The sequence below is a fragment of the Kwoniella mangroviensis genome (genome assembly GCF_000507465.2).
Source record: "Kwoniella mangroviensis CBS 8507 chromosome 1 map unlocalized Ctg02, whole genome shotgun sequence".
NCBI lineage: Eukaryota > Fungi > Basidiomycota > Tremellomycetes > Tremellales > Cryptococcaceae > Kwoniella > Kwoniella mangrovensis.
Genome location: NW_027062534.1, coordinates 2,080,080 through 2,091,093, shown reverse-complemented (window position 1 = coordinate 2,091,093; position 11,014 = coordinate 2,080,080). Strand labels below are relative to the sequence as shown.

Genomic DNA, 11,014 nt, shown 5'->3' with positions numbered 1-11,014 from the left:
TGAACAACGATTAGTTTTTCCTTCTTTTCATATCCCTCTCAAACCTCCCACTTTCTCCCGATCGTTTGCCTTCCCCACCCAACCCACCGTTCAACCTCTTCTTACCACGCTGTAACGTATCCCCTCTGTGACCCAATTTACCAACCCCGTCCCAAACACCTTTCGAACCTCTATCACCAAGGACACCTTCCAATTCAGCTTCCAGTCCATTCCTTCCTCGTCTACCTCTTCCACTACCAATACCGAAACCCATCGCCAGGGCAGCTTCGTCATCCCTTCGACGCTTAGCTTCTTTCTTACTGGTGACCAATCTAGTCATGTTGGATTCTTCAAATTCTTGTATTCTCTTGAGCTCCTCTGCTCTCTTTGCAGATACAGAGTTGGTAGCCTTGTTAGACACTGGTCTGACCGATAGACCCGAAGTTGATTCTAGTATGGGTGCAGAATCGATAGAAGCTGCAAATTCAGATAATAATGCTGGAGCCTGTCTCTGTCTCTCTTTACGCTCGGATCGACTGGTACCGTTCTCCAAGTATGGGACTGCTGCCACTCTGGGTGGTCGATATATCTGAGATGAAGATCCGTCCTCCTCGTCTGAAGCAGCAGCGTATTTGGATGGCTTGGTAGAGGATGATGATGTTGTGGGTTCTCGAGACGACACGATAGCGGATGGATTCGGTCGGAATGATAGTGGATCTAACCATGATAGTTGAGATCAGCTTGTTGCACCAGCTCTTCATATGTGCGCGAGTAACTATAGACCTCCGAAGGGAATAAAGCACTCACCCTCCTCGACATCATCCTGTGTAACTTTCTTCTCACTACTTTCGGCGAGACCTATCAACTTCTTGATTTGATATTCCAATTTACTCTCCATACCTCTAACTTTGTCCATGACTTCTTGACCCAACATCAATTCCCCACTGAGCTCACTCATCATACTGCCCACGCTACCCTTCGCTATGTCCTTGTGGGAGCGGGGGGCAGTAAATGGGGTAGAGAGGGAGATTGTAGATTGTATTTCGTCTGATGTGGGGAAAGGTAAAGATGGGTCGATCAGACGAAGGGATAATAGGATAATGAGGTTTTGTAAGGAGGACAATAGCATTTGAGGACGGAGGAGAAGGAGGGATAGACCGTTGGTAAAATCGAGGGAATCATCGTTGTTTTTCACTCTGAGCATTGTAAGATGAAGTCAGCTTGATATTCTAGCTTGTGAATATAGATATAAGCTCACTTGGTAGCTAACGGAGCAGATGACGAGATCGTAGCATCAACAGAAGTTTGTATGGTATTGAACAACTTCAACAAATCCTCCGTAGATAGGTTGGAGGGAATTCCGGTATTACTGTCCATTCTTGACTGTATATCAATGTCAGCTGAAGCTATCACATCTTCGGAACAGACTGTGATATGTATGAATCGATGACCCCCTCAGTCACGAGTTTTCTAGGCTCGCTCCACCCTACTAAAGTGGATAAAAGGCTTTATAATCTATATCTCAACGGATCTTTGCCGATTGATTCAGTGCCCAGTGCGATAACATCCTTGGGGGTCTTGTTTCCGTTTGGAAAAGAGAGAAAAGATGAGAACGGTGATCACACTCACAGGGATGGACTGAGTAGTCCTATGATACAACAGAAAATTGTTATGAGAGTTACACCAGAAGAAGCGAGAAGGAAAAGAAGTGAAGAAGTGAAGAGAACGGAAGTCAAGTTCAAAATTTTTATATACTCGTACTCATCCCTCGACGGAATCAAATGTGAATCCTAATCAGGACTACGAGATATCACAGCCGGCGACTTGTACTCAGTTTGTAATGGGATTAGGAACCGAATTCAACGCCCAATGCCGAACGGTACTGTAGTCGTCACAACGTCATGTAATGTTGCCAAGTTGGAACTAGCTGTCTTCTTATAACCATTTCCTGCTAATCCTCAAAGACTAACGTTCACCACTAGATAGTAGATACCAGCAACACTCTTTCCTCTTCTAGCCAATATAAAATGCGAATATGACAACTCGCCCCATCCCTATAGACTTTACCGCTCCCGATGATGGCCCGAGTCATTCGTCAGGTCCATCCAATTGGAGGAAGGTTCGACATGCAGTCAAGGTCGCATCTGCGGTGAAGGACAAGGACAGGTTGTCGGGAGCAGATACTCTGGCTGTCAGTAGTACGAGTAGTAGTGCTAGTGCCGCATTCGCTAGATCTTTGGTCTTGTTCACTGGTGAGTGGTCTCCCGCTCAACACAATCGGGATATGAAACACTGACAGTGGTATCTGCTTGTATCAGGGTTTCTCTTCAGAAGACCTAGTAAATTATTCAGACCAAGTCGAGGTAAGCTCTCGTACATCTAGACATCTTGGTGTAGTGACTGACTTCAGTTACCTGTGTCTACATCCATAGTGGACACATGGGCAGGGCTTCGTCAATTGGCAATATCATCCGATCAAACGCTCTCACCATCATTCATACGTGATCTCCTGAGGCGCAAGACTGGTCTAATAGCTATCACACTGACGATTTTACCTCCTCTATTGGTGAACACGACCATGGGATTCCTCTTGTTTACGGGTCATTCGTTCTTCTCACTATCATTGGCGAAATTGTCGTTCTTCCAAAAACCGAAAGAAGTTGGAGTTGATCAAGCGAGATATCATGCTCCCCTGAATTCGAATAGTGTTACTTCCAAAGAAGAAGGGGCGGAAGAGGAAGAAGAGATTAACCTGGATACTTTACTAAGAGGTCCAAGCATCATACCCAACCATCCTACCTTGTTATCTGGAATAGCAGGTGCGGGTGCAGGGTTGGTACAAGGTGCAGCTTTCACTCCTGTTGAGAATGTAGTCAGGTGAGTACCTATCTAGACCCTTCATCCGGACTGTCGCTCATCTAATTTCGACATATAGATTCCTTCATCAATCAACTACATCGCTTACTTCCATGGCAGCTAAATTCCTCAGTTTACCTATCCGCAATGTCCCTAAAGCATTCGACGCTTCTCAGCCTGCTACGCCTATACAAGCTATTAAGAATCTCTTTGCGAGCGAAACATGGAGGAAGAGTCATAGTTGGTGGACAGGTTGGAGATGGGCTGTTGCAAGAGATGCGTGAGTCTTACCTGTCATGTAATCTTCGTATTCTCTTTGACGTTGAGTCAATGAAGTGTGATTGCTTACGACCTCTGATATCTGTCATACAGCCTAAGCTACAGTTGTTTCTTCGCTGCGTTCGATGTGACTAGACGGGTGGGTCTACGAGTCAAAGCACTATTCGGCGGATCGATCCAACCTTCATGGGACAACATCCTAGTCTTAGAATTCCCTTCTTCCGAACAACAATCTTCTCTCTCACAGACAATCACTCAACAGCCTGTACCCACAATAGCCAGAGTAGCTCAAGCGACCACCATCGTCACTGGTGGAGTCTTAGCTTCAATCTTGGCAGAACTTGTCGGACGACCTTTCAGGGCGTGTCAGCGGATTATGTTTGTCGACTCGCAGATGCAGCTGGAAGCTGCTAAGAGGTACAAGGCAGGTGTGGAACCTATATTGATAGGTGGGAAAGGATTTGGAGGGAAATGGGAACCTATCATCAAGGCTTATAGGCAAAAAGGTCTGAGACCATTCTTGCAGCCTGATAAACCGCCTGTATTGTCGACTCGACCTATAGAACCGATGGTGCAGAGGCAGAGTAAGATGACGAGAATGGCGAAGAGAGTTGGATGGAGGTTGGCTGCTGTTGGACCGTGGGGGTTCGGATTTCTAGTGTGGGCTTGGGTAGGAGGGGAGGTGTGAGGCGAGTGAAACATCGCCAAGTGAGATAATGACGAGTGCATCTCCCTGCTTGAATAGAATACAAATACAAAGATACCTTGCACTTGAATATACCCCTTTGATGATATGCATGAAGTTAAGGATGAATTAATATCTAATGTACAACATTCTATCATCTATCTGAGATATTTTCCTATATCTGAGATACTTTCCTGTCAATGAGCCCTGACAAGTCCGACCGAATACTATGCTATGGACTCCATCTAAAGACCCAAATCCAGCTCATGAGACCCCTGTTGTATGCCCTCAACCTCTTTAGCCTTCTCTCCCCATTCTCTAGGTACACCACATCTCTGCAATACATGCATCAAACCACCTTGATCCTCTGTCGCTTTTGTGAGGGCATCTTGCTCATCTTGGGATTTGACCAACATCATCCCTGCGTATCCTAATGAGTTGAGCTCGAGGGGCTGATGGGGGGAAGGTAAGGGGAAGGAAGGGAGGAAACGGGGGATGAGATGGAGATGGTCTCTGCGGGACGCATCATGGGTCAACATCAAAAAGGGAAGATTGATGCACAGGACAGTAGAGTGCACTCACAAAGTGATTAACAAGTTCCATCCACCATCTTTGTCTGCACCGCCGTTCCTCAAAGCGTCAAAAGCAAGGTCGAACATCTTCATCATGGCAGGAGCCAAGAGATCCACCAGCTGTTCGTTGGTCTCGGCTGTGGGAGGGTACGGTACAGATGCATGAGGTGGTAGAGGATGAATGATGTGTAGGTAAGGTACATCAGGAAGAAGGATCGCTTGATCTACAGAAGAATCCATATACATTATTCAACCAATAAGCGAGATACCTTTCATCGTTTGGTGGGCGGATTGGATTGTGAAAAAGACTCACCTGGCCTTGAGAACTGTACAGTCTGACACCACTCTTCAACGGGTGCTCTTCCACCTGGTACTTCGACGAACTGCAGATGACGCCATTTCTGACTTGCTCCCGCACCTTCACCACCATTATAAAACCCTAAGAGTTTCCTAGGTCTGGTAGGATGCCTCAAAGCCGCCTGGAGGATGTTGTACGCTAGTGCTAACTGAGGTGGAGTAGGCGGGAGTGATTGGGGCTGGTATGAAGGTGGACAGAGGAGTATATGTTCAGGTAAGAGAGAATACTGTATTTGTACATCGACAGAAATCAGCTTGTTGCACTACACGGCTACAGGGGAATTTCAGTTGACTTACCTTGTTCAGCTGTGAATGTACGTTTATGACTGCTCGTTAGCTTTTGAGTTCTTCCATCTCCCATCTCTACGAGGAGAATTGTAGCCGAGCGAACTCACCAGTATACTCATCCCTTCCTCACCTTCCAGCCCCTCTAAACATCCTACATAAAGTTCTTCCACATAAGGAGGTTTGAACGGTTCTTCACCATTCTGCTTATCCACTGTCTCCTCGGTCCTTGCTCTTTTACGTTCAGGTGATCCTGATGTTCCGTTTTCGGCTTTCACAGCTTCCAAAGCATCGCTTTTGGCCTTTTGTTTGTCTTGTAAAGCTGGACATAGTCGAAGGTTGAACTAATTAGTCAAACAATAAAGGTTCAGCTTAAAATAATGCCAAATGAAAATTAGGAGGGGAAGGGAAAGGGGGGCGGGGGCGCTGAATCAGCAAAAAGATAAAGAGGAGTTAAGATTACACACCCTCCTTCCTTGCGAGTATACATCTCTAGCTTCACTAGGGAAGAAATACAGTTGACCGCTCTTCCTAGCTTGTTCGAATTTGGCTGGTAAGGCGGATAACAAGTCGGTAGGTGAAGATGGGTTGTTTGGGTATGCCATTTTGGTGTACGGTCGGTGCGGTCGTTGTATATGTATATGTATAGATCTAGGGGTATATCGAAGTAGTCTAGAAGAGATATAGATACTGATATTGCGCATGACACGCTTTGTATTGGTCAGAGACGAAGGGATCGAAATGATCATTCATCTCGAGTTTGGGTTTGAATGAATGATGCAGTAACTGTGTGTGGCGTGGCGATTGGATTGGATGTGTGGCAATAGATACCGTATGTGACATGTTTCAAGCTAATCTCGGTAGATCACCTTGACTACCGTGCCCTGTCGCTTTGATCCTATCATTGTGTGGAGTCCGTAGACTAGGCGACAGGGACAGAGTAAATTATTACTGTGTGACAGATTGCGAGAGTCAAGGGAGCTTGGCAAGATATAAAGTGTCCCAGGAGGGTATCCGCTCTCTTATCATTATTCTCCTGCAGACGTTGATCGTCCCGTCCTATACCTAAGCTGTCAAGTTGTCTTTTATTTTACTGATATCTCACCAAGACATCGATTGTCTTGTGTTAGATTTATCTATTTGTTTTGTTTCTGTATTTCACTTTCTCGACAAATCACTTTCTCTTATCAAGATGTCTTCGCCATTCCGCATGACTCCCTTGCGCAATCGTTCTCAGACCCAATCCCATATACCTTATAAGCCATTATCGGGATTTGAGACCAGCACTAATCTCTCCACCGGGTGGAGAGGAGGCGAGATTCAGCGTAAATGCTTTCTGCTCGTTGACTATGGGAAGGACTTCCTCATGGATAATAGACTTAGAACGGAGTGTGGTGAGGATGCAACAGGTGGTAGCCTACTGGTAATTCTTCAGCCTACTGTAAGTGATATCGGTGCCTCTTCTTAATATCGTGATCACACGCTGATGCAACATATTGTCCTGGTATAGGTACATCAACAGCTCATTCACTTGATATCCCAACTCCAGCTCCCCTCTCCACTGGGATTATCTCTTCATCTGACGGTACCCGGAACTACCCATAAACCGAGACTTACCGATGCGATCTGGCCTACCTTCTTCTCAACTTTCCTCATTCCTTCTCAGAGTCATCCTCATGAATCGATTGGCAGTCTTCCAATCGTGGGTAATGTCTCCCTGAGAGTGGATAAGAGAGCAGCAAGATGGTATGAGGTATGGAAGAAGGACCCTCAAGATGGGATGATAGGGAAGTGGGTCAACATTAACGGCCATACTAGGAATCCAGCCGGTGTAGACGCTGTCCGTCACAGTAAGGGCGAATCGAGCCAGTTTACCGATTCACCATACGATCTATCAGTGTATTCGATCAATATCCCTGCGAACGAAGACCATGATCCTGAGTCCAGCTCAAAGAGAGACGTGATCATACTATCTACTTCACCCAGACATGAATCACCCTCTTCTCATCACCTCAATAGTCCTCAACCCGAAGGACTCAAGACAATCACTCTCCCACCCTTGTCAGCTTTCTCTTCTCCCGCCTCTCAACATCCTGCACCTGAGATTTCCTCGCGATCCTCTACCCCGCTATCCTTCCATTCTATCCCTTATTCTCCCATCCACTCCATGCCCGATCCAGAAGCTTTGGCCACTCAGCCATTCCTCAAAGAGCTCTATCAGCGAATTAACATCACTCAAAGAGCCAGGTCGAACTCTGATCTAGCCAAACGAAGGGGTAAAGAGGGTTTGACGATTCATACGAAGAAGGACATCCGACCGCCATGGGCTGATCTCGGCTCTGCGATGTGGTCTGTAGGTACCAGTTGGGGTCCACCGACGACACCCGAAGGATGGGATCTATCTCCTTCTCAGCGACAACGACAACGACTTCAAGCTAAAGTTGAAGTTGAAGAGAAATCCAGTTCTATCTCACCTTCGAAGATCGATTTTACTGCTTCTCCACGAAAGGCACCTCCCATTCCTGACGGTCCATTGGATTCACAGAATACTGCGGGGAGCGGTTCTCAAGATGATCATGGTACTTGGACTTTCTTACCTAAAGGACCAGTCACGCCTACACCTTGGAAGTTCGGGTTCCCATTCCATCAAGTAGGAGCTTTACCTTCCGACATCAATATCGAGATATATAAGCCTCCTGTTGAAAGCCCACATAATCGAGGAATCAAGTTTCACCAAGAAATTGAATTTTTCGAATCTCAATCTCAAGTCATTCATGATCAACTAGAACATCTTCAAGTCTCTCCACTTCCACTGTACCCAAATTCACTACATACCTCTGCATTCGAGCTTGACTCTCCTTTCGAGATTGAGATTGAAGAGGGAATCGAATTCGAGGAAACTTCTCCTTCACGTTCTTCCAAATTGGGAGAATTGCCTATGGAAGAGATAAATCTGTCAGCATCGTCCCCTGATGCAAACCCAACATCATATGAAGAGCTCCTCGCACCTTTGGCAAGATGTCCTCGACCATCCGATCAGATCTACTCTCAAGTAGATATCTCATTCCTTCAGCCTTATACCGAACGACATGTGGTTCATCCTATCTCACCGTTCGATCTGGATATCCCCGTATCCCCATTTGACGAGGATGAGGATGAAGACGAAGGAAGGATGGACTTTTCGATGCCCGGGCTGAGAAGACCATCTGTATTGGGATTTGAGGGTACGCAACTGGGCATCATTGAAGAAATGTCAAATTCGGATGCCTCGTCGCCTGCATCTCTCAAAATGGATTCGTCTAGATATTTTGAAGAAGCATCGGAAGATCACATATCGATCCCGGTCATATCAGTTAAAGACGATTCTACCCATGCTCATTTGGACGATGGAAGGTCGATTGCTATTTGTGAAGAATCAGCTTCTATTCGACCACTTGAACTGGAAGAGATGCCCATCGATATTGAAAGGACGAGCACGAGTCGAGTGATACCCCGCCTACCGACCCCTCATGCACGACTCAGCGAATATTTCCTAGAAAACGATCAGCAACTTGGATTCTCCTCTGTTGGATCTTATCACGAGCCTTTAGATCTCTCTTGTTCTCCCGTACCATTCCAAAATTGTATCGAGGAAGACATACCATCTCCTACGTTATTCACTACAAATCACCTGTTCCAGTACCCCGATAAGGCCCAACACCCCGCCGACAATGGAGATGATAATCCTCGATCTCGAACAAGTTTTATGAGTGGTATCAAACCGATTTTCAGATCCAAATCGCAGAAAGACCGATCTCGATCACGTTCGTCCTCAGTAGGTGAAAGAGCACTCTCTTTCACAAATTATCACGAACAAACCAATCAAAGTGTCACTTCATTGATCAGTTCCCATACTGCAGCCACTGGAAGAGAACCAAAGAGACCATTGAAGAAGTTGAGTCAGAGGCTGTCGGGTTTTGGAAGTTGCCCGGAAGGAGGGGGGCAGGAAATTCCTCCTTTAGCGGTAGCGGTACAGGATCAGGGTGAGTCCTACATATATATATCGATCATCTGAAGCCTCTTTGAATTATGAGCAGTGACTAATGGTCTGATGTGATTTGTACATATCAGAGGGGAATATGATGACTTCGAGATTGTACGATGATGCTCAGGTAGAATGTCATTGTCATTATCCTAATTTGGTGATTTGTGAGTTGTCCCTATCAAGTCAAGCTGAGTTTGGCTATTTATATCAACTTGCTTATTACCATGTAGATCCACCATTGGAACAGCCACAATGGCCCTTTCGCATTTCAGTCCCAATACCGGTTTATCAGCACACCTACCCCGATTTAGTGATATACGTACCGATCATTCAGAAGTCTGCCAAAAAAGGTATGAGCTCTGATGGGTCAACGGACAATGGATTATCTCGAATTCCAATCGGTTTGGTGGGATATCTATACCCTAATATCGTGTTATATCCTTCTTCAAACCTTTCTTCCTCTACTGTACGATCTGAGTCTCTCGTTTTGCCAGAAAAACTTCTAGTCAAACCGATCACACTCGCACGATATGATTATCCAAATATCGTTGTATACCCTCAATCCACTCTTATCTCAAATCACAAAGTCCGATCTATTGCACTCGAGTCTCGACCAAAATCGACATTCGAACCAATAGTACTCGTACTATATCGTTATCCTAACATCGTCGTATACCCTCCATCTCGGAAGATCCAACCGATTCCACTCGAAGTATCACACAGATTGACAGTCGAATCAATCGCACTCGAACGATATCTCTGCCCGAACGTCCTCATATACCCGCCAATCACATCCAACAATCCCTCTCGTTCTTCACTGAATCCGATTCAGGTGGTAAAAACGATCCCTATCCTCCTTTACCGGAGTATCTACCCAGAATTAAAGATATATCCAACAGTCGTTCCCATTCCCATTCGGCTTGTTCAGTATAGGTATCCGAGCATTGTGATCTACCCATGTTGTAACAAAGGGATAACCAAGATCAAGACTGAATCGAGTGAGTTAAAGCCCCTTATTTTTCTGCACCGTATTTTATGGGGAGTAAGTGACGTGATATTGAGGGGACGAGAATGCAATAACATATCGAGCTACCCGATATCCACTTGACTCTAATGATCCGAAAGAAATTTTACTCGGCGCTAGAAGGAGATATTCAATTCTGAAAGCTTCTTTAGGTTAGCACTATACCAACTCCCAAGACTCTTCCGTCTCCCAAATTTGAGTCAGAAGGCTGATTATATGTTGTGGGTCAGTTTCAGATCGTACACCGGTTGATCAACGGATCTCATCAATCAAGAAATTCACTCATCAAAGAGGAATTTCAAGTCTCAGTTCGATCTCTTCTAGCTCTATCGTTACTCCTGTATCGGAGTCACCCCCTTTCTCTCTTGACGACTTGACTATACAACTCCCGAAGAGAACGACTCCATCATCCACACCACTTACCATGGAGACATCTTCGAAAGCTATTGTACCAGACTATTTCGCAAATATCGAGTCTTCCGCATCTCACCAAAGTGAAGAAGCCGCAATCAAGTTGAGCACCCAAGACACCAGTAGCCACGTTGAATCAGATTCTAGGATGAAGAAGAGAAGTAGTACATTGATATCTGAGAGGATGAAAGCGTTTTCTTCTCCACAAGGTATGTTAGCTGGTTGCCCATGATACAATTTTTAGGTCAGCTAATGATGGAATGAGGTAGCAGCAAATTGCACTCCATTTTCACCTCCTCCCGCTGCCCGCAAATCCCGAAATAATACCTACGATAACTTGGATCAAAGTCCTCCAACAGATTCACCATTCTCGCCCGGGCTGGGAAAAGAGCTTGGAGGGAAGAAAGTGGGTAGATTATCACGAGATCTGATTAAGAACTGGATATAGATGATCCTGCGGAATCGGTTGTCTTTCCTCGATTCTGGATCTAAATATGGCAAATCCAGTATTTGAAGAATGGTTGTATTATGCTGTTCGTTCT

General features: G+C 45.5%; 4 protein-coding genes across 4 annotated transcripts; 2 read left to right on the top strand and 2 right to left on the bottom strand.

The window, feature by feature from the left end:
• Window positions 1–10: 10 nt before the first annotated feature.
• Window positions 11–1,356, bottom strand: I203_105887 (uncharacterized protein; the record flags this gene model as incomplete). Its single annotated transcript, XM_019145037.1, has 3 exons — window positions 11–696; window positions 787–1,175; window positions 1,238–1,356. The coding sequence occupies 3 exons, from the start codon at window positions 1,354–1,356 to the stop codon at window positions 11–13; spliced, it is 1,194 nt and encodes a 397-aa protein (XP_019006372.1).
• A 658-nt stretch (window positions 1,357–2,014) lies between these two features.
• I203_105886 (uncharacterized protein) lies at window positions 2,015–3,802 on the top strand (the record flags this gene model as incomplete). The annotated part of the gene is made up of 5 exons (XM_019145036.1): window positions 2,015–2,231; window positions 2,298–2,342; window positions 2,412–2,856; window positions 2,915–3,115; window positions 3,208–3,802. The coding sequence occupies 5 exons, from the start codon at window positions 2,015–2,017 to the stop codon at window positions 3,800–3,802; spliced, it is 1,503 nt and encodes a 500-aa protein (XP_019006371.1).
• A 242-nt stretch (window positions 3,803–4,044) lies between these two features.
• On the bottom strand, window positions 4,045–5,618 carry I203_105885 (uncharacterized protein; the record flags this gene model as incomplete). Its single annotated transcript, XM_065517859.1, has 5 exons — window positions 4,045–4,312; window positions 4,382–4,595; window positions 4,685–4,955; window positions 5,124–5,357; window positions 5,481–5,618. The coding sequence occupies 5 exons, from the start codon at window positions 5,616–5,618 to the stop codon at window positions 4,045–4,047; spliced, it is 1,125 nt and encodes a 374-aa protein (XP_065373163.1).
• A 587-nt stretch (window positions 5,619–6,205) lies between these two features.
• On the top strand, window positions 6,206–10,920 carry I203_105884 (uncharacterized protein; the record flags this gene model as incomplete). The annotated part of the gene is made up of 7 exons (XM_065517858.1): window positions 6,206–6,454; window positions 6,524–9,035; window positions 9,124–9,201; window positions 9,268–10,035; window positions 10,163–10,213; window positions 10,292–10,681; window positions 10,742–10,920. 7 exons carry the CDS (start codon window positions 6,206–6,208, stop codon window positions 10,918–10,920), a joined length of 4,227 nt encoding a protein of 1,408 aa, XP_065373162.1.
• Window positions 10,921–11,014: the final 94 nt, after the last annotated feature.